The sequence below is a fragment of the Pteronotus mesoamericanus genome, unplaced genomic scaffold (assembly GCF_021234165.1).
Source record: "Pteronotus mesoamericanus isolate MK-2021 breed Mesoamerican mustached bat unplaced genomic scaffold, CSHL_Meso_final contig_82, whole genome shotgun sequence".
NCBI lineage: Eukaryota > Metazoa > Chordata > Mammalia > Chiroptera > Mormoopidae > Pteronotus > Pteronotus mesoamericanus.
Genome location: NW_026555265.1, coordinates 9,815,649 through 9,835,073, shown reverse-complemented (window position 1 = coordinate 9,835,073; position 19,425 = coordinate 9,815,649). Strand labels below are relative to the sequence as shown.

The window sequence follows — 19,425 nt, the reverse complement described above, 5'->3', positions numbered from 1 at the left end:
CTCCTATAGGACTGAGACTGTATTTTTATTTTAAATTAGTAAATGTCTGGCACAAAATACACACCCAAAAATGTTTTATTAAGTAACGAAAAGTTATTAGAAGAATCAAAGGAGGGTGATAAAACCTCCAATACTGGATGTTTTAAAGTGTGACCTTTATCTTAAAAGAGTAGATTTATGTTAAAACACATACATCAATCTAATTTTAAATGGAGTAATGTGTAGTCCTCTGAAATTTCTCTTTTCTTATTAATAAATCCATAATCTTAAGAGCATTCATGTGACCAGATTACCATGAGCATCTGAACAGAGTTTATAAATTTAAAAGCCAAGATCTTTTACTTGGGTTTCACTCTTTACTAAAAGGAGTGTAGTCATTAGAATGCATTTGTCTATGAGTAAGCTGAAACTTCATTCAATATTGTTTGCAAACCTAGAGAATAAGCTATGTCACATAGCAAAAGGTCTAGAACTAGCTCTAGGATAGGCTGATCCAGTGGCTCACTTAAGTCAACACTGGGTTTTGTCTGTGTATCAGGCCTACTTTCTTCAGTATATTTACCGTGTCCTTGGACGGGATCCCCTCAAGGTCACAAGATATTAAGCAAAAAATAAGGAAATCTATTGCCTTGGTCATGTCCTCAGGAAGAGAACAAGAACAAGAACATTGCTCCCCCAGTGACATAAGTGCTTTCTTTTAGTCTGATGGGACTGCCTGAGATATACACTGATCAGGGAGCCAGAACTCTCCCCAGTGGAATCCCATCTCCGAACTGATTAGATTATGTGGTATCTGTCACAGAGCAAAGGTTTTCTTGAAGCACTTGGGTGGGTAGAAAAAGTGGATAACTCTTCTCTCCAAAATGTATGGGTCCATTAGGAAGAAAAAAAAGGGGAGAATATATGCCTGATGTTCAAGCATTAGTGTCCATCACAAATATTTTAATGATACAATCTATTGAACTGGTGTCTATGAAAGAGTGAACAATTCTATAAACCAGGCAATGGCCCAATTCTTTCTCCCACTACTTCTACAAGTTCCAAGACACATATTTAAAAACATGCCACAGTGAACATTTTAGACTGTGTTCCTGCAGTGCAATTATTTATTCTTTATTTTAGGCCTCATTATGGGATTAATCTTACGATATGCCACGGCACCAACTGATATTGAAAGTGGAACTGTGTATGATTGTGGGAAACTGGCCTTCAGTCCATCAACTCTGCTGGTTAACATCACTGACCAAGTTTATGAATATAAATATAAGAGAGAAATAAGCCAGCACAATATCAGTCCTCATCAAGGCAATGCTATGCTCGAAAAGGTAAGGATCCATGTTCTGTTTTCCTGTATAAATAATTGCATCATACATGAGCCATGATACATAATATATTAACACTCATATACAGGGTCTGGCAGAAGTAATGCCTGCTTGAATGTGGTTGGTAGAGTAATAATATGGGTGTAATAATTTAGTGTCAATTTGAACATTTCACCTAAAATGTCATATGGTGTGTTTGAGTGTGATATGGTTTTGTTGCAGAATTACATACTTATGATTTTATAATAAAAGATTTTGTAATAAAACAGGGGCATTATTTGTGCCAGACTCTCTATATGCCCTCTTTCAACACCACACTATTGGGGTGATTTAATGGAATGAGGGGTTAACACCTTGATATGCTCTTATTATAAGCCCAGTCGTCTGTATTTTTAATACAATTATTCATATATTTTTTGTATGCCATATTTATATTAGGCAAAAAGTTATAATTCAGCTGACTCTGCCTTTCATGATACTTGATTCAAGTTTTCACATGTGTGCTTTGAGTATCATTACATATATTACCAGCCAGCTACTCAGTTCAAATTTCTCTTAAGTCAAAAGGAGAATGGGGGGAATGAAAAAATTTGCACTTGCAAACCTTGATCTAGGATAGCTGGCATTTGGCTGTCAACATAAAATGCTGCCACTTGGCTGGTTTTAAGTACACTGACAAGAGATTAATCTCAATAGAGCTTTACTCCATTAGTTTAGTTATGGAATCTTAGGTAGAAAAAAGGAAAATTCTGGCATGACTTATCTTTTAAAAATGGTTTTATTATTGCAAATTTGCGAACCACTTCAGGTGTTGGAAGGAAAATTTCCTTCTGCTCTCAGGAGTCGGGATCAGAAAACAGGTGCCGTTAGTTACCTTTTGTGGTGCCTTGTGTGTTATGGATCAGTCTTTGGAATAAATGAATGTGTTTAACAATACAAGTATATGCTAAGGACAAGAATTTCATGAGACTTTTCCCAGACCCTCTTGGGTCAGAGTTGAGAACTTCCTTTATTATGGAAGTGTATTTTACTGCTTTTATCCCACATGGATTTAATTTATTTTAATTATACATTTTTTTGTCCATTTTGAGAGACTTGGTGTAGAAGTCTGCTGTTTTTCCTCATTCAAGATGGGTAATTTTTAGTGTTTTTTTAAAAATATTATCTTTTACTAACATATTTATGGATTAACTTCCTCCTACCACTTGGAGAGGGCTCAGGAAAGTCAAACTAAATATAATATTATCCTAAATCTTACTTAGTTAGGAAGGCAAATTAAAGTACAAAAAAAAAAGAAAGAAAATGAAACAATGTATTTCTGGGATAAAAAGTAGTAACTTCTAGATCTGCTATTTTGATAATCTCTTCCATGTGAATCTCCCTGTTCACATGGATCATAGAAAATTATCTATCTTGAAATAAACAATTTTTAAAACTGACCTTACTAGTTTCATAGGATTTTAATGAATGCTCTTCAGTTTTACCTTTGGTTTAGTACCGGGGCATAATTATTTCCCTCCTTGCTTTCTTACCTATTTCTTTTTCTGCATTTCTAATATGTATTCCTGCGCTGGTGAGGCATTGATGTGCTTGAAACAGCACTGCGCTTAATGGCTCCTTAAATTCCCCTCAGCAAGAAGGTATAAAACTGGAAAATATGAGAGCTGTTGTTATTTATATGAGCAGCAGTGTACTGTGCTTTTATACCATGAATAACTATACAAAAATTTCAGGAAAATTTTTGTTTGGTGCATGCTCCATACAGATAAAAGTTTAGATAAGGAAAAATATTTTCACTTAAAAACTTGTGAAAACAGTATTTTCCTATACATTATGAACAGCCAGCTGATTATCTCAAAACAACCTTCTATGTGAATAAAACTATATTGTGTTGTTTTGTGTTTATCCAGTTGGTGTTTTCAAAATCATTTGTCAAATTGTTCTTTGGATCCAAAGTGTGCTTAACTAATTTTAACTGACTGAAACCTAGATCCTGCTACACAATGGCTTTACATACGTTTACTTGTTATGTAATATTTAGGAATACTAACTTGTCTCCTAAGCATTTCTCAATTTCATATCAATAGGAAGTTTGACAACTTGCTTGTGAAGAGCAGGTGATAAAACTTTCTCCATCTTTAATTCATCCTTTCAACACAAATGAACTGAATAAGCCCTATCAGTTTCAATTCTAAAATAAGGAATGGTACCAAGGAGTTTATTAGTAAATCAGGGAAAATGCAGCATTTGAATAAATGAATAAATATACTACAAGGCAGGAATCAAAGGAATGGACCAAGCACCACAGACTCTCGAAAGAGGCAATATTATATCTTGTTAGGATGATAGGAAATATTTCAAAGGATAGCTGACCGACTCCGATGGTGGTGACGAGTGTGTGGTATGGAGGTAAGAGGGCCATTCCAAGCAGAGGGGAAAGCATGGCCAGACGGTGGTAAGCAGGGTAGAGAGTATTGTAAGAAAAAAAAGACATGGCATTTTCAGTCTGTTGAAGTAGGGAAGGCCAGTGAACCAGGAGGCAGATAGGGCACAGCTTTATTGTGGAAGCCCTTGAGTGCCAGGTTGAGTAATGCTCTCTCTGTTTGTAGTCCCTGGAAGGATATAATGTTGACAAAGCAAAGAAATATTTAGGAGGCCATGTGCATGCTATAGAATAAAAATAAGGAGCTGGATGAGACCTAAGCTTGGGAGGTAACCAAGGGGCAGATGGAAGAGAAGCAAGGAGGGGGATGCTATGAGGTTTGAACCCACTGGGCCAAGGAGGAAGGGAAATCAGCTTATTCTGCCACCCTGGTCAGTGTGTTCACAGAAGGTTCTGGGACAGAAATGGGGAAGTTAGGCGTCAGGGGAAGGAGCTGGTTAATGGGGGAAAAAATCACAAGTATGATTTAAAAATGGTGAGTGAATGAATGTAACTCATTAATTTATTTATGGTTGACTTAACAATATGATGTTTTTGCCATATTGAGTTCAATGGGTCAGTAGGTCACTTGGCTAGAAAAATGTTGCAGACCCAGTACATTTTCAAAAAGTTGTCAGCATAGTTAAATTTATACTTCCTATCATTCACAAAATAGTTGACTGTAATGTAAACAGTCAAAGGAAACTACCCAGTGAAAATTTTGCCACGTCTTCACTTCCTGTGTGGCAAGTGACACTATCATCTGGTAAGGGCTATTACTTTGGAGTAAGTCACACTGCCGAGTTATCTGTCCTGTCTGTCCTTTCCATATAGAGAATTACCAGTCTGCAAATAGGTCACACTGAAGCTATTTTCAATTGTGTTGATAATAGCATATAGTTTAGTGATTTTTTTTAAGGAAGTCCTTAGAGCAACAGTAATCATATGACTTTTAAAAATAATTTTGCATTTGTAGCATTAAAAAAATATCAGTCTTAATTTTTTTACCGTTGTCTAACATTTTTAATGGTGATTTTGAATTTTTGTGGTTCAGAGTCTTAATTCTTACATATTTATTTGTAAACTCCCTTTGTTTTTTTCCTAGTCTTTTCCTTCCCTTAACTATCCTAATTGCAGGGACCGGAGGGCAAAGCTCCCGTGGGAAGAGAAGCAGCGTGGCCAGCCGGAGTCACTGGACCATGGGATAAATGTGTGCAGTTAGTGCGGGGACATTTTGGGGAGCATAAAGAAAAGACAGGAAAGAAATTTCCTCTAAAACTGTTGTAGGCACTCCAAGAAAAGCAAGCATCACAATAAATCAGCACTTGGGGTTTGGAGAATCATTTGAAGGATACTATCAATTCTTCCTCCATTCCTCAGAGAATGGGGATTCACGATTCATGTTTCTATATTGTGACCAGTCTTGGCTCTTACCCCAGAGATAGTCCTGGTGAATCTCAAGCTTGACAGTGAGTGGGATGAGGTTGTTTGTATAGACTTAGCTACTTTCATCCTAAAATGAAGTGAAGAGATCTGTTGTTAATAAAGAAGCTTACCATTTTTGATTTGTTATAGTTGCTTTCTTCTACCTCGGTTCGACTTTCTTTGCAGAAAGTCAGCCTGAGAAATGATTTCAGAAATGTCTCAAAACTCTAAGTATCCCTCCCACTTTTTTATTGGTATAATGGCATTTTTATTTTTTTCCAGTTTTATTGAGATATAATTGACATATAAGATTGTGTTAGTTTAAGGTATAAAACATTATGATCTGCTCTATGTATATATATATTGTGAAATGATGGCCACAATAAGTTTAATTAACATCCATCATCTCACATAGCTACAATTTTTTTCTTGTGATGAAAACTTTTAAGATCTACTCTCTTAGGGACTTTCAAATATACAATATAGTATTGCTAACTATAGTCATCATGCTGTACATAACATTCCCAGAACTTCCTTACATTGTAACTGGAAGTTTGTACATTTTGATTCCATTTATCCATTTCCCCAGCCTTTCACTTCTCACCTCTGGCCACCACCAGTCTCTTGCCTATTTCCGTGGATTGTTTTTTCAGATTCAACATAAATGGGCTCATACAGTGTTTGTCTTTACGTTATTCCACTCAGCATAATATCCCCAATGTCCATATACTCTATTCAAAATGGAAGAATTTCTTTCCTTTTTATGGCTGGATAACAATCATTGTATATCTTTGGAATTCTTCATATATTTTTTTTCTTTATTTTTCCATTGATGGACACTGAGGTTATTTTAATGTCTTGGCTATTTGTGAATAATACTATAATGCATGTGGGAGTACAGATATCTCTTCAAGATCTTAATTTAAATTTTTTTGAATAAATGTCCAGAAGTGGACATTTCAAGCTGGATCATGTGGTAATTCCACTGCTAATTTTTTGAGGACCCTCAATACTATTTTCCATAGTGGCTGAATCAACTTATACTCTCACTAACAGTGCAGGAGGGTTCGCTTTCCTTCAGATCCTTGTCAACACTTGTTATCTCCTGTCTTTTTAATGAGTTATTCTGACAAGTGTGAGGTGCTATCTCATTGTGGTTTTGATTTGTAATCCCTGATGATTCATTCCATTTGGTTTTAATTTAGTCATTGAACAAAATATAGTCTCTTCATTCACATAGTCATTCAACAAATATGTTTCTATTGGGAATTCATCATATGCCAGGCACTTGTTCCAGGTGCTATGCATATATTGGTGAACGAAGCAAAGTCCTTGCTTTCATGGAGCTTAGCTTCTAAAAAAGAGACAGACAAGAGATCATTTAGCATAAGCACCTGTACTCTAATGTCAGATGGACATATGTGCTATGAAGACAAGTTAGCAAAATGAGAGGGTGGATAGAGTAGTGGATTTGTCCTACATGCAAGGCTCCCTGAGGGGTAAAGTTAAAGCCAAGATCTCAGTGACATGGGGAATGAGCCACACAGAGTTCTGGAAGAAGGGAATTTCAAAGCAGAAGGCAAAGCTAAACAACATTAGATGCCTGAGCTTTCTAGAAGTCATTTTTTTCTTTACTTTCACCAATATTCAAGATAATTTTGTCAATACAAAAAGCCCTGGGAAAATTATATTTGTTGCAGGAGAAACAGGTGAAGGAGAAAAAAAGAGACATCACCTTGGAATGGGGAGTGAGGATGCAGAAACTGCAGAACTAACAGGAACATGGCCGCAGAGGCAGGCAGGCTCTGGCTAGCGTCCGGGCCGCTCCTGCAGGCTTGCCTTCCGAACGTGCAGCCCAGGCAACCCGTCCGGGTTGCACGTATTAAGAAATAGCCTAGACAGGGTTGATTCGGCTGATCTGGCTGGCTAGGCAGGTGTCCCCTTCCTCCCTCACCGATCCATGTGCCCCCTCCTGAAGCTGTACACTTGGCCAAAGAGGATAACCTTCCCAACTAGAGGAGAGGACCGGTCTTCAGTCCAGGGTATACGAGTCGCTGCACTCCCCTGCTAGAACCTGCAGACGAGCTAAAAAATTACTCTAGACAGTGTTCCTTTACCAGATATGTTTGGGTGAGTTGGGGTAAGCCCCTGGCACCTACAAGCCACGCAGTGTTCTAGGACAGGGCTGTGCATGCAACACTCAGGAAATTCTGACCGCTGGGCAGAGGACTTCTTTCTTCTTCATCACACATCACCCCGTAGGACTGGCATTCCAAGGAAACAGATCACTGGAACTTTCATTAGGGGCAGGGATTGAATCTACCCAGCTGTTCAATTTTAATTCTTAATAAAAAACTTCGTTACTCAAAATAACGTAAAGCCTGTTGGTGACTGTGGCCTAGTGGCGTGACATGTGGTTTGAACACAGGTGGCACTGATGTCTCTCCTACTCTCTCTAGGTTGGAAAAGGAAGAGTGACATGAAAATGTAGGCGTAATTTGAACACTGGGTTTGGTGCTCTTTCTAACATGACGACATTTGGTGAGGGGAAAGCGGCTGTGGGAATAAAGGGAATGGCTTCTCAGATTCTTGGCATCAAGCCCTAGAAAATACCCCAGACCACAACAGACAGAAACAACTGGGATGCCCACCCACCTCCCGATCTCTCCTGCCTCCTGACTGTAGCCTGGTCTTTAGTCGTCTTGGGTCACTGAGCACATGAGGAGGGTTCTTAGGCCTTGGCAGCCTTGGCCATGTACGGAAACCAGGATTTCATCCACCTGACCACCCATTTGCCTAATTCCAGAAGACTTAAAATGGTCTCGCAGACACGTTGTCTAGGAACTATGGGAGCTGGCATAGCGGAGCTCACTGTCGACCACTGCTTTGGGATACTAAGTAGCTGCCACCCACTTCAGTGCAAAAGGACAGGTTTTCATGGCTATTGTGTCATGGAGTTGGCATCAGGGGTCATTGAAGCTGTTCTCTCCACTCCCCTGTGCTATTCTGTTTGAGATCAAGCAGTTCAAGATCATGGTGATTATGTTCCCTGAGAGGCCAATGTTTAAAAAGTATGATACATGCTTTGTTATTTGATGCTATTTTCTGTATTTACTACGTGTTATCCTTCAACAAAGGATCCTTTCAAAGTAACCTTTTTGAAAAATACTGAAAATAGTACTCTTTTAAACATTAACACATATGTGGTGGTAAATGGCCTATATAGTGGTTAGAGCCCCACTCTGCAGCCAGATTCCTGGGGTTCAAATCCCAGGCCTACCTTTAGCCTGGGAGGTGAACTTTCATGTACGGCCTAACCCTAAATGAATACCAGTACCAACCTCAGAAGGACTAAATGAAATAATTTGTAGAAAGGGTTAATATGCTAGGCATGAAATAAGTTCTCAATAAATAGTCATTTTTCTTACTAACCACCAGGTAACTGCTTCATACCTTAAAGCACCAATTTCTAAACTTTTGTTTATGCACCCGCCCTATCAGTGAAAGTCTCTTGAGTGTATGTACACCTGTTTATTTACAAATGAGATGCAAGTACTGCTGTGTGGCTGTATTATATAAATTATAAAGCAGTATCAAACCAGAATTTTTAAGAGAATGAAATAAAAATGAAACATACAATGTTCTTTATACACTCCCTAAACACATGCACACCTCAACTTAGAAATCAGTTCAATAGGTCATATTTTATTAAAATTTTAGTTTTATTTTAACTATTTTTGATAACTTTCTTAAAAAATTCTGTTCACTGAAATCTTAAATACCATATTCTGGGTCTCAGCAACACCAGTGTGTACAGGGGCTCTTAACATCAGATAAAGCTGTTCTTACGGTCTGGTTAGCTTGTGGGAGCACTTGTCCCCACTCCAAGTGACCCCAGACTGTTCTACTCAAGTAACCAGTTCTCTCATCTCATAGCCCCACCTGCGGTCCTCCCACTGTGCCTTAGCTGAGTTGTAAGTTGGCATCTATAACTATGATATCTGATTAATACCTATCTCCTCACGAGACCGTAGGTTCTGGACAAAGCTGTCTGTGGTCATATGGTATTCTCAGCTCAGGTCAGGGCACTGGCATGTGGCGGACACGCTGTGGATCCCAGTGAGTAGGGGACTTAATAAAATGTCATTCTTTGCTTGTCAGTGGCTCTATGGCCCCATCTTAGTTGCTGGCCTATGTACACTCAACTACCCATCCCAGATTCCCCTCAGAGGGAAGTACTGGGGCTCTGGGATGCTTGTTTGCTACTCAGAGGGTTGAATTGCTGGGAGTCTCATCTCCAAGTGACGGACTAGGGATGGAGGGAAAGAGAGAAAAGGAGGCTGGGAAGAGGAGAGAGAAACAGAGGAGGAGAAAGGGAAGGACAAAGAAAGATTTCCTCTGAGACTTTTTAGTCTGAGTAGATAAAACTTAAAAAGGGTCTCTCCATTCTTCTCGCCTTCGCTTTGTTTCTCCTAAGGCTTTAAACGGTGGCAACAGTGCTCATTTGTGATTGCTGGTCTCCAAAGAATAGCAACATAAGGTTCAGTCTGACTGCCCTCCCCAGTTCTTCCTTAAGGTCAGAAAGCAGCTCCCCATCAGTAGCCAATGCAGCGTGAGGGTGCAATCCACACTGGCCAGCCCAGGAGGGTGGGCCCAAAGGAAGCTGTGCATTTGACTGGCTTGCCCCCTGTTCTACTTAAGCCTGTCTTGCATTGGGCCTCTCCCGTGCACCGCTCAGATCCATTTCTGATTACAAGACTGACTGGATGTTGTCTGGTTTATGGAGTTCTGCCTCATGTGGGGGTGTGTGGAGCAAGAGTATCCTGCAAGTTCGGGTGCTCCTCACCTTTCTTTTGGACTGTTGCATACTGGTTTCCATAGGAGCATACTCTGTGGTAGAGTTAAGCAGGCAGAAGGGTTGAGTGCGCTTGAGAGTAGCACCTTCTGGAGGGAAGGGGGATGAACCTGGAGTGGCTCAGGGAGGTGTGAGGCTCTGACACAGGCTAAGTCCTTGGAGTTAGAAGGCCCTTCAGAGTCATCCCACTTGGACTGAGATGGCCTGACCTCTAAAATACCAAGCCACTCTGTCTTTGGAGGTGGGCTATTCTGGAAAGAGAGTGACCTCGGTGAGGTGGCTGTTTGTGGTCTTGGCAATCCCTGAAAGGCTGGCAGAACTCCTCACAAAAGGGGAAATAAGGCCTCACCAAAGGGGAATCCCAGGACTCACCACACGGCCCTCGTCGCGGAGAAAAAAGTCTTTTGCGCATGTATGTTCTTGAATAGGGCACCTCTACTAAAGGCCAGATTAACAAGAGAAAAACAAACCGAAGTTTATTAACATGTTTATTTCATATATACGAAGGGGGATGCCAAAAATCCAGAATTTATTTATTAAAAATTGTGTATTTATTCTTACCTGTTTAAACTTTAGTCACCCTCAAAGTCTTATCCATTTGATGCAATACCCATTATCAAGACATTTTTTTCCACTGCTCAAAACACTTTTTGAACTCATTGATTTGATTCCTTTTAGTGCCTCTGATGTTTTTGTTTCACCTCTTCCACATCACTAAACCGTTTCCCTTTGAGGACTTGTTTCATCCAGGAAAAGAAACAAAAAAAGTTGTTGGGGCAAGATCAGGTGAATAGGGAGGGTGGGACATGAGGGTCATGCTGTTTTTGGTCAAAAGCTGCTGAACACTCAGCATGGCGTAGGCAGCTGTGCTCATAAATCATCCTTCCAGAAATGGGCAAATGCATTGAAAGGGTCTTCAGAAAAATTCACTGAAGCTGAACATAGCCTCTCACAATAACTCCAGCAGGTACACTGATACAGAGGGGTTTCTAGAACACTCACTTAGCCGGGGAAGCTTACACTACAAGTGGCCCATCCTCTAGAAAATAATTCCGGTTTCCTGAGGAGGGGGTCTTCCCTCATACATTGGATAAATCTAGAGAATGGGAAGCTCAAAGAGATGGCTGAGAATTCACCTTCAACTAAAACAAAGAAATAAAGGTGTAGCGTGGCACATTTTAAGAAGGTGACCAGTAAAATACGGCAAACAGGGTAAGGTTGTTACATCTTCTCCACTGATAAATTTCTTATGATTTAGAGTCATCCTTCTCTTCCTGGTACTGAGTAGGAGACAGCCTTACAAATTGAGGTTTTTTTAATGTAGCTTTCCCTTACAAAATGTTAATTGTAAGTCTGTTTTCAGAGCTTATCTGGTGTTTGCTGTTTCTCAAAATAATCTTTATGCCAATAAGGCATACTTTGGGGTCTGGTGAGAGCAAGCTTCCTGGTTCGTATATAGATGGCTGTCTTCCTGCAGGGTAAAGGAAGAGAGAGCTCTCTCAGGTTTCCTTTATAAAGGCACTAATCCCATTCATGAGGGCTCCACCCTTATGACCTAATCACCTCCTAAAGGCTCTGCCTCCTACTACCAACACCTTGGGTGGTAGCTTTCCACATAAGAATCCTGATGCAACCCAAATATTCAGTCCCCTGTAGTTTTGCAATTAAATGTACAGCCAAATCCTATCTCTGCCACTTCTAACATTGAGACCTTTAACAAGTTAACTTCTCATATTTTTCTTTATCTATTAAAACTGGACTTAGCGATACCCACTTTAGAGGGTTGCTTTTCAAAATAAATGAGCGAAGTTGTGTTTAGTGTTAGATGTAAATATTGCTCTGCTTAATATCTTCCCTTGACAAGCATGGCTCCCCCTTGGGACAAAGTTTGGGGTGGGTGATAAAGAACCTGCGGTGGTGTTTTTAATGCATCATTAAAGGTGAATGCACCATTTGGAAACCTCGTCATTTTACTTTGAAATCAGGCTGTTTGGTATCTACTTTTTGCTGATTTCAGCACCTCTCCTCCACTCCCAGATCCCCTCAGGTGTTCCTGCTGTGACTGCGGTTCTAGCTGACTCAGCCCTTCCCTGTCCAACTTCCCCAGGCCTCTTGCTCCCCTGAGGTCTTGGGATGGGGAAGCTGCACACACTTCAAAGCTGAGACACCAAAAGATAATGCAAACTCAGACAAATTATAAGGTAAAAAAAAAAAAGAAAGTCTGTGGAACTTTAATGCTCCAGTATATTCGGAAGAGTTACAAAGCACAGTTTGGTTTCTTTTGCCTTTACTTTAGTGACTGGCTGAGATCAGGATCAGTTCCAGATTGGTGGCGCAGGGGGTGGGGGAAGAAATTGACTCCTGACACACAGGTCTGGATGCTTTTTCTTTTGTGATTCTCATCTGGGTGCTGAGGAATGAGACTTCTTGGTGGTTTGGGGGACCAGGCCCTTCTGATATCTTCCTGTTACCTTCCCTTTCCCGCTGATATTGAGTCAGTCTTAGAATGGACGCCCAGTTTCATGGCAGCACCACAGCTGGAAGGGGAAGGAGGTGACCCACACAAGACAGGAAAGGCCCACAAGGGAACAACAGCCAAACCAAGTTATGTAGTCAGTGAAAAGGCCTGGAGTCTGGGTGTCTGCAGTTAGGAGTGGGAAACCGTATCATTTGTCTTTTAATTGGGACTTGAGAGTTAAGAAGGGCACGATGAATAATTACACCAGGACAACAGGCATTCCTTGAAACTGTCCTTACTTTTCACAACTCCATGCTGCCAAGTCAAATCAGGAGGTATGGTTATGTTAGCAGAAAGTCACAAAGGTAACTGAGGGAAGTTCATGCATCAAGAATCTTATGCAGAAACACAGGAGACTTTCTAGCTATCGGTGACTGGGTGCTGTGGCAACTACCTGGAAAACCTAGGTGGCTCTTCTGTATTTCCAGCTAATGAGGACACATCCAGCAGTGGAGCGTGTGACCTGAGCCGGCAGGTGAACAGCCGACAGGATATCGTAGTTAGTGGGGCACCTCTGGAGCCATATTACTTGGTTCAAATGCCACTTATCAACTGGGTGATGTTGGGTGTGATAACCTCCCTAAACTTCAGTTTCCCCATTTGTAAGATGGGATATTCCTAACTACTGTGTAGAGTCATTGTGAGTTGCAAATGAAAAAAATACATGTAAAGCACTTAGTATACTACCTGGCTCCTCAAAATATAGTAAGTCCTCAAAATATATTAACTGTTAGTTTTGTTACCATTATTGTTATCAACAAAGTAGTGGTTGCACAATTAGAATCCAGGGTTTGAGTTGAAGTATTTACTTACAAGGTATGTGACATTGGGGAAATCATTTTCTTTAAGCCTTGGTTCCACCTCTGTAAAGGTGGGGTGTTCACCTCAGAGGGTTGTTGAGAAGAAAAAAATGAGAAACTATGTATGAAGGCTCTTTTAAAACTGTAACAATCTTATGGGAATGTCACCTTGTTATATTTCTTTTTTTAAAATAAAGAGTTGTTTTAAATTTTATTTATTTATTTTTAGAGAGGGGAATGGAAGAAGAAAAAGAGGGAGAGAAACATCAATTTGTGGTTGCTTCTGGAGCGCCCCCTACTGGGGGCCTGTCCTGCAACCCAGGCGTGGGCCCTGACTGGGAATCAAACCAGTGACTCTAGTTCACAGGTCGGCTTTCAATCCACTGAGCTGCACCAGCCAGGGCTGTTATTTTTTCTTAATTGTTATTATAATTAGTTGACAAGAGGTAACTATACCAGTCTATAAGTGAGGAAGACAGACCTTTAACTCCAGCCCTAAGTTATAATGAGTGCATATAAGTTTTTCCAAGGTAGTTGGTAATTTACAAAGGTTTTCCCCTACTGCATTGTCCATTGCAAACTCACCATTATTCTAAGAGGCAAACACATATGGCCCCCATACATGTCTCGGAGTAGGAAACTGATGCACTGAAAGCTTTTGTGACTTGGTCATGATTGATCTGTGGCAGAGCTGGTCTTAGGACCAGGTCTTCTAACTCTGAGTTCAGTATTCATTTCACAAATCCATGCTGCCAAATTAAATATTTAGAATCATGTCAATGTTTTGTTCTCAATTTTCCACTTAATTTTACCTGGCGTTGTAGACAACTGTCTACCTCCAATAAGATAGCAGTGACTGTATCTATCATTTTTGCATATTGTATAATGTTCACAATAGTGTATTTGTTACTTCTGGAATTTTAATTACTTGAAAAGAAATATTCTCATAATTTCTCAGTATTAATTCATGAATATTAAATTTTTCTTTACATTGTTCTCTCCCCATTTCTTTATAATATAGTTCAGCTTCCACAAACTAAAATACAAAATATATATGTTTCTGAGATCTACTATTTTTAACCATTGACATTCATTATATTAAGTATTCTATTTGGGGGACTGTACTCAGTTTTGCAATAACTTCTGAAAAGAATGGAAATAACAATAAATTTCGATATGGCATGGGTTAATCATTTAAAAAACAGTTATTGCTTACCTGATAGATTTTACATCAGGCCCTTCTAATATTTTATCAAACTGAAAAATTATAACAAATCAGGGTCCTCAATTCTCAATCTATTATTATTATTTTTATTATTATCATTATTATTATTATCTTCTATCTTCAGCCAAGGACATGGTTATTGATTTTAGAGAGAGGGGAAGGGAGGGAGAGAGAAAGAGAGAGAACATCAATGTCAGAGAAACATCAGTCAGTTGCCTCTTGCGTATACTCTGACCAGGGACTGAACCCACAACCTAGGCATGTGCCCTGATTGGGAATCGAAACTGTGACCTTTCAATTTATAGGATAATGCTCCAACCAAATGAACCATGCTGGCCAGAGCATGTCATATATTATTTATTACCTTTTATTCCTAACTTTTTAAAAGCTTCCATTATATTTCAGATATTCATAGTCTTTTGTCGCTTTAAAAATATATGTGGTTTTTATTAGCCATTCTACTGCATTTGTGGTATAACTACCTAAATGATCACTTTACAAGATCTTCATTTGAGGACAGGAAAGTTTCCTTTTTTTTTTAAGGAAGAACTCAAATAATCCAACAACATTTTGCAAACACTGTAAATTTTGCTCAATTTCCATTCAGTCTTTTTACATGTTTCCTATCTAGAGTAAATCAAATGGTCTCTAAACCTTTGTAACTTGCTTTATTATTGCTTTATTATTTTTTTTATCATACACTAAACCTTTCCTCAGGCTTTGAAAAATGCAGGGTGAGGGGTGTAAATGTGGTTGATTTTTGAGTTGTTTTTAAATTTAGAGTAACTAATGCTTCAGTGAATATTTGACTGTATAAAGCTTTTCCTATATTTTGAATTATTAAATAGGCTGGCTATTGGATCATAGATATTAAATATTTATTAGACTAAATGTTTTATGAATCTTTGAGAAACACTGGACAGTGACAGATGAGCTAATGGAAATCAGTGGGATAAAGGATAAACTACCAAATGCTTATGAATATTTTTGGGACAAATGACTATTCATATGGAGGAAGAGTAAGTTAGATTCCTATTTCATATCATATAACCAGTAAACTTGTGATGGATTAAAAGCTTAACTGTAAACAGCCAATAAAATAAAACTTTAAGAGAAAGTATTTTTATGACATCAGGATAAGGAGAGATTTCTTAAAGAAGTTACCAAACGCTGAAATCATAAGGTAAAAATGTAGTAAACTTTACTATATTAAAATGAAAAACTTTTGCATGAAAAAGACACCATTAACGAAGTTAAAAGACAAGTTAAACAGTTTAAAGAATTGAAAAAAATAGAAGAATATACCTGAAATGTAAATAATTAAAACAAAATAGTAACAAGATTTATTAAAGAACCTATTTAAAGAGAAAAAGTTATACTGGGCAAAAGACATAGTCCAAAAATTCACTAAAGAGATATCACAAAAGGCCAAAAAACAAGGAAAATATGCTCATTTCCTTAGTAATGGGAAATGCAAAGTAAACAATAATATGATACCAGCTCATCCTTATCTGCCTGGCAAAAATTAGAAATTTGTCAATATTAAGTGATGGCAAGAATGTGGGGAAATGCTCTTATACTGTCCTGTGGGAGAGTAAGTCAGTGTAATCACTTTAAAGTAATTTAGCAATGCCTAGTGAAGTTAAGATTCATATACCTTATCATTGAAGAGCTCTACCTTTATTTATTTTCTTAAAAAAATTTTTTTTTCCTTTATTGATTCTAAAGAGGAGGGGAAGGGAGGGAGAAAGAGAGGGGAAGAAACATCGATGAGAGAGAGGAACATCAGTTGGTTGCCTCTTGCACACACCACATCTGGGGACTGAACATGCAACCCAGGTATGTGCTCTGACCTGGAATCAAACCTGTGATCTTTTGGTTTGCAGGATGATGCCCAACTGACTGAGCCACACCGGCAAGTGCTACCTCTATGTATTTTCCCCTTCTAGAGAAACTTTCACATGTATACAAGGACTTCAGCACCAGAATATCATTTGCATTATTTTTAATAACAGCAAGAAATAGGAAATAACCTAACTGACTTAATTCTCTTCTTAAAGAAGGGAAAACAAAACCAATAATGATATCTTCATGTACTAGAAAACTATACAATAGTTTAAGTAAATGGGGAAGGGCCACATGTATTAATGTAGCTAAGTCTAAGCTATGAGCTTAGAATCCATGTTGAAAGTAAAGAGAATGCAAAAGAGTATTTGTTGTTAAATTTCTGTTAAATTTAAAAATACATAAATAATACTAATTGTTGTTTATGGATGCATATGTGTATGTATAAAGTACAGGAATACAGTTATGGAAAAAATACTTTCTAACTGCAGGGTATTGCTTACTTCTGGTGAAGAGAGTCTTTAATTCTGACATGTCATTTAAAACTTGTTTAAAACAAAATTCAAAACGTAAATATAATAAAAGAGAAAGAGCTTTTGTTTAGGATTTCTAAGTCAGTGGTGCCTCTGAGTGACCTGATGACCTTGCACATGTCCTTTAAAACTTCTGGGGGACAATATTAAGTCAGGGTTACATACATTTTTTTTAAGCACAGGATCCCTTCATTCAAAGAAAATCTGAAAACCCTGCACAGTGTGCAAAACAGGTGAGATCAAAGCTGTTCAGGCAGAACCCAGAGGGCAGAGCCAGGGGGCGCCAGGGCATCTCTCCCCACTTCCTGTCACCACTCTCCTCTCCATAGAGCCTGGATGTTGGCAGAGATCAGTTTGCAACCCCTTGAATGGCTGATTGCTAAGGTCTCTTCTCCCTCTGATAGTCTGTGTGGCTGTAACACGAAGTATTTCCTAAATATCCACCTACGTGAAGTAAAACTGACAAGTGCCTGCTCACCACCAGCACTCTGTAGGAAACATCTAGAATGAATGAAAGGCTTTTTATGGTGAAGAACCATTTCCTAACATGGTCAGTTCACAGATTTGAATGTTGAGTGTAGTATTTCTCCCCAATTTTACAAAACGTTAATTTGTTATCTTTTTGTCTGCTCCTATTACCTCCTTGCCTCCCTAGACTTACCCCCACCATTTCTGTCCTCATTGCTCTCCTGCCTCCTCCTCTGTGGCCTGCATCCTTTTGTTTCCCTCCTAAGGGCCTCTGCTCAGGTTCCTGACAGAGCCTGACAAGCAGCCTCCGAACTCAGGGCCCAGAGCCTACAGTTGCGTGTTCTACTTGTTCACTCTTTCCTCAACCCTTCGTACCCACTTCTGGGTTGAAACCAATTGAAAAGGATCAAGAACTACCTCCCAATTATGAAATCTAGAAGATCTCTGCTGGGTGCTGAAACTGCTTTCCTCAGCCATTGACAGCAGGGTCGGGTAGGTAGCGTCAGCCGCCCCTCCGTCGTTCCCCAACTCAGCGAGGCCCAAAACCACAAGCTCATTTTGTTTTTTTGTCTTGCCTTTTTCTCTCTTTATGTATTAAATTTCAGATAAACAAAGAATAATTGGGGAAAATTATGTTCCAAATGCAGTAGTAGGATTATTCTGAAAAAGTGTTGTCTATCTGAGGTTGCAATGTAACTGGATGGCCTGTACTTTTATTTGCTCAATCTGGCAGCCCAGATACTCTGTGGAAGGGGCAGCACCTCCTGTACCTCCCTGGCTTCCTGTGACCCCAGCTTCATTCTCCTCCTTGCTCTGTTCCTTCGCTGTCTCCCTCCATGGTGGTACTGCTTCTTCCCTGTCCAGCATTCTGTCCCTCGTCCTCCTCTCTGTTCTATGGCACTCACTTCCTCCGAGAGTCCATTTATACTCGTCAAATCATTTATGATGATGGTTGTAGAGCATTTCTCTTCGGCTCTGACCTTTCCTCCAAGCACATGTTTCCGTGTTTCTCACAGATCCCTCACACTCAGTGAGCTTTTCTCACTCTTCTTACCTCTGCCAAGTCAGTTCCTCCCCAAGCACATGTGCCCTGCCACTCGTCCAGGTGCAAAGACAGAAGTGCCTTCTGGGGCCTTTCATTTTCGCCTCTCTATTTCACCTGCAAGCCCTACTGACCCTTCTGCCACAGCCTGGCTTGTTCGAAGTAAAGCCTTGTTGAATGAATGAATGAATGTCTTCTGGGTTTGTTGTTTTCTTCCCTTCCCACTACAGCCACTTTCAGTCACATTATCATTCCCATGTGCTCATTTTGGGAACTGCAACCTGAGAGTGGTTTTCCTCCAACCAGGCCAATCTTGAGATCCCTTCAAACTAATCTACTCAAGACATCTCATTTAAAAAAAAAAAAAAAGAAAGAAAATGCCTTTATTTTTTTGATTAGATAATACATTCATGTGGCTCAAGGTTCCACAGATACAAAAAGGTATGGTTGGAACCTTGAAGGGGTCATTCAATATCTCTTTTGCCCACCTGAATTTGTAACTAGTTGAGACATAGGTACAGAAATGAGAAGGATGGAGATCAAAAGCTGAATAAAATAAAAAGGCTTGTGAGCTGGCTTGTCATCTTTCACTCCTGAATCAGAAAGACTTATCCATCCAGCCACAGGCCCAGCTGGACAGCAAAGGCCTCCGGCTGGGCTCTGCTCTCGTAAAAGCTGAGAGCTGGAGGAGCCAGGCACGTGCACTTTCTGCATGCAGGCCGGTTCCTTCGTGGTGAGGGGGGATGGTGGTGCTGAGCAGCACTCTCTCGATTCCTTTTCTCTAACTCACCGATCGGACTAGTCACTCTCTTTCCTGGGGTGGGGTGAGTGAAAGGTGGGACGGGGGCCAGGAGTGTTACATCCTGCACAGCGCTCCCCAGCTGGCGTGCTGATGGGTTACAGGTGCACCAGGAGGTTTCAATTGCTTTGTCCTCAGGCCCAGGATGGTCAGAGCCTTAGTTTCACCTTT

The 19,425-nt window shown here is 39.8% G+C and overlaps 1 protein-coding gene across 1 annotated transcript in view; it reads left to right on the top strand.

The window, feature by feature from the left end:
- Positions 1 to 19,425, top strand: part of SLC9A9 (solute carrier family 9 member A9) — a 507,378-nt gene that overhangs the window by 14,995 nt on the left and 472,958 nt on the right. Inside the window, exon 2 of the mRNA XM_054585160.1 lies at positions 1,123 to 1,325. Within this exon, the coding sequence (XP_054441135.1) occupies positions 1,123 to 1,325 (203 nt within the window). The remainder of the gene's footprint in view (positions 1 to 1,122; positions 1,326 to 19,425) is intronic.